This window comes from Diplotaxodon limnothrissa, linkage group LG20 (assembly GCF_057381915.1).
Source record: "Diplotaxodon limnothrissa isolate DT_005_m linkage group LG20, D_limnothrissa_male_GT1.1, whole genome shotgun sequence".
Taxonomy (NCBI): Eukaryota; Metazoa; Chordata; class Actinopteri; order Cichliformes; family Cichlidae; genus Diplotaxodon; species Diplotaxodon limnothrissa.
The window spans coordinates 27,321,572-27,324,499 of record NC_140615.1 but is presented as its reverse complement, the minus strand read 5'-3'; the positions used below and the strand labels follow the sequence as shown (position 1 = coordinate 27,324,499).

Below are 2,928 nucleotides of genomic sequence, written 5' to 3'. Positions count from 1 at the left end.
CAAGGGGGGAGCGCAGTGTACAGAGGAGGTGAATGCATGTAGAAGCTTCAGATTCACAGCCTCCTTCTTGAAGAGTCACTGCACTGACAGAGGAAAGGAGTGAAGAAGGAGGGGAACTCCTTGGAAACAGCAACTCTTGGAGAGAACTACGCGAGAACACGCTACTGTTTCCAAAACAAAAGCTAGGATAAAGGATAAGGATAAAGGAAGCGCGGTAGACTTTTCCTGGTCAAAACCTGCTCTGGAAGAGAAAATGAATGCCAACGAAGAGAATCTGCTCAAGTCCATCAGCAACGACGCGCTCCTCGACCTGACGCAGCGCTACGGGCAGTCAGCCTTCGGGTTTGGCGCTGGCCATGGTGCTGGAAGCCCCGGCCGGTACCCGCTTACACCTGCCACTGATTTCCTCTCCGGGCAGACCGCGAAGTCCAACGAGAGCGGCGGGGAACACACGAGCGACGACGAGGATGGCTTCGACTCGCTGGAGTCCCGGAAAAGGGGCTCGTCATTTGGGGACGACAAGCCCGGAGGGGCCCTCGCTAAGAAGAGCAAGGAGCAACGGTCCCTGCGGCTCAGCATCAACGCCCGCGAGAGAAGGAGGATGCACGACCTGAACGACGCGCTGGACGGCCTGCGCGCCGTTATTCCCTACGCCCACAGCCCCTCGGTGAGAAAACTCTCCAAAATAGCCACTCTCCTCCTGGCCAAGAACTACATCCTCATGCAGGCGCAGGCTCTGGAGGAGATGAGGCGGCTGGTGGCGTATCTGAACCAAGGACAGACCATAACCTCACCGATCCCCACCGCCCTGGCACCCTTTGGACAGGCTGCCGTATACCCCTTCTCGGGTTCCGCACTCGCCACCTGTGCCGAGAAGTGCACTACTTACTCTGGGGCACCGTCGAGTCTCTTCAAACACTGTAACGACAAGCCTTGATTTGCTTTAACTCTCTTTCCTGAACTTTTAGCCTACCTATACTGCACCCGTGTCGGTCTCTCACCCACCCTAGTTATTTTAAAACCATTCTGTGGAAAAAAAGAAGAAAAAAAAACGACTTTAGTCTAATGCATAATCTTAAGATATGGTTAAGTGAGCATATTGCAATGTTTCATCCAGATTTAACTGACGCTACATAGAAACTGAACTGCTTAGGCCTTCTTATAGGATGACGTCCCTGTTACTTTGTCGCTTGTACTTTACAAACACTTACAGGCCATGTCCAAATTTGGGTAAATTTGAGAAAGCTTTTGTTATCAGCTCATTTGTAATCTATGCAACATTCAGTAACAACAACACGAAACGACGAAACGGGACCCAATGCTACAACATTTAGATTTGAAACCGCAATTAAGGCTTCCCCCGACTGACTATATGATGCTATGTGGGAGATAAAAAACACAACTTTATGTGATTCTGACTGATATTTTCTGATACCATGTGTTGACAGGTTTGTTTTTATTTTACGTTACTGCACATTTCTCATGATTGTATTGTACAACTTAAAAAAAAAATCACTTGCTTCAAGCCCGGTTATCTTAATGGTTATATGACTACAGCCTATCAACTGAAGAAGCGTTTTGGTTGTGTTGCAACATGGATTTCATATATTGTTTATATGTCTTTATAATTAAAACACATATCTATGCTCGGACTCGGTTTGCTTCATTTCAACAACAACGCCACAGCTTTAAAACAGTTTTACACGAGACACACCGCTGACATGATATTTAAACTTCAGGCAGTGTAAAAATACACACTTTACTTAATTTAAAATTTCAAAATTTTCAAATGCATTCTGTTTATATTTACGTTCCGGACACAATGCCGTGTTTTTTAGGAAACCCTGAAAAAACTGACACACTTTTAACGCATCTATTTTTCAAGGCAAACAAATGGGAGAATAACGGTGCATTGTAGCCACAGACAAATTTTATATGTGAAAAAGAAAATAAAAACTATCACGCTGCTAACATGATCTCTACTTCTTACCCTCTGAGTTGAACCCCCCACTCACCCCGCAAAAAATGAGTTGGCATTTTTCTGTTCTTGCATTTCAAGCCTTTGACATGAAGAGATGGGTCTAAACGAGCTCAGTGGGGCTGGTGAGGCCTGTTTGGCACGCAGTGGGGTCGGTGGCGCTGAAGGGAAGTACGCAAGAGCCGCCCGGGGCACCCAGGACCTGTCTCTGGTTATTTGGGTGATTGTATGCTTCCTTGGCGGGCTCTTAAAGCCTGGACAGCTATTAACACGATTTCTGCTCCTGTCTCTTTGGTAGACAATTCACTGAACGTTACAGGGCCAGCTCCCCTTTGCAGGTTGGGCACTGGATGAATTTAGAGCAAAGTATATACATATTTAAAAAGAAAATATGCTTGGTATTTGTACTGGTCAGAGAGAAGTGATATTCACATTCCTGAAAACAAGCATTTGTCTTTGTTTTTGATCATCTCTAACTGTCTGATAGTATCTCTGTTTGGCACACTAATAACAAGTCCATGTTATCGCTAAGTTTACATATCAGTGCTTTATTATTTCTCTTTTTAGTTATAGTAGTGTACATATGTTAATGTAAATAGTCAGATTTCCATTTGTGGTTTTGGGGTGTAAATAAAAAACATCTAACGTCACAAAATATATTACATATTTAACCTATTGATCTGGAAATTAACACTGAACAAAGATCCACACAGTAGTAGTGGATTAAACAACGCTTCCATTAGACTGATTACAATTGTAAACCGTTAGGTAAATGTGCTCTTTTTCAATCACCACCAGCCTGAAAAGTACTTTGATTTGTAAGAAAGAACTTAGAAAAAATGAGTAATACCAGAATAAATGTTGCCTTTAATCTCACAGGTGCTTTTCCTACACTGACATATTCACACTCATTTGTGTTCTTTCTACTTGCTCCGATGAATACATTAAAC

The 2,928-nt window shown here is 43.8% G+C and overlaps 1 protein-coding gene across 1 annotated transcript; it reads left to right on the top strand.

Annotated features, from left to right (window-relative positions):
- The first annotated feature begins 253 nt into the window (after positions 1-253).
- Positions 254-937, top strand: bhlhe23 (basic helix-loop-helix family, member e23). Its single transcript, XM_085345226.1, has one exon. The coding sequence runs from the start codon at positions 254-256 to the stop codon at positions 935-937; it is 684 nt and encodes a 227-aa protein (XP_085201352.1).
- The last annotated feature ends 1,991 nt before the right edge of the window (positions 938-2,928 follow it).

Coding starts and splice junctions, on each gene's coding strand:
- bhlhe23 (XM_085345226.1), top strand. CDS start 254: ATGAATGCCAACGAAGAGAATCTGCTCAAGTCCATCAGCAACGACGCG.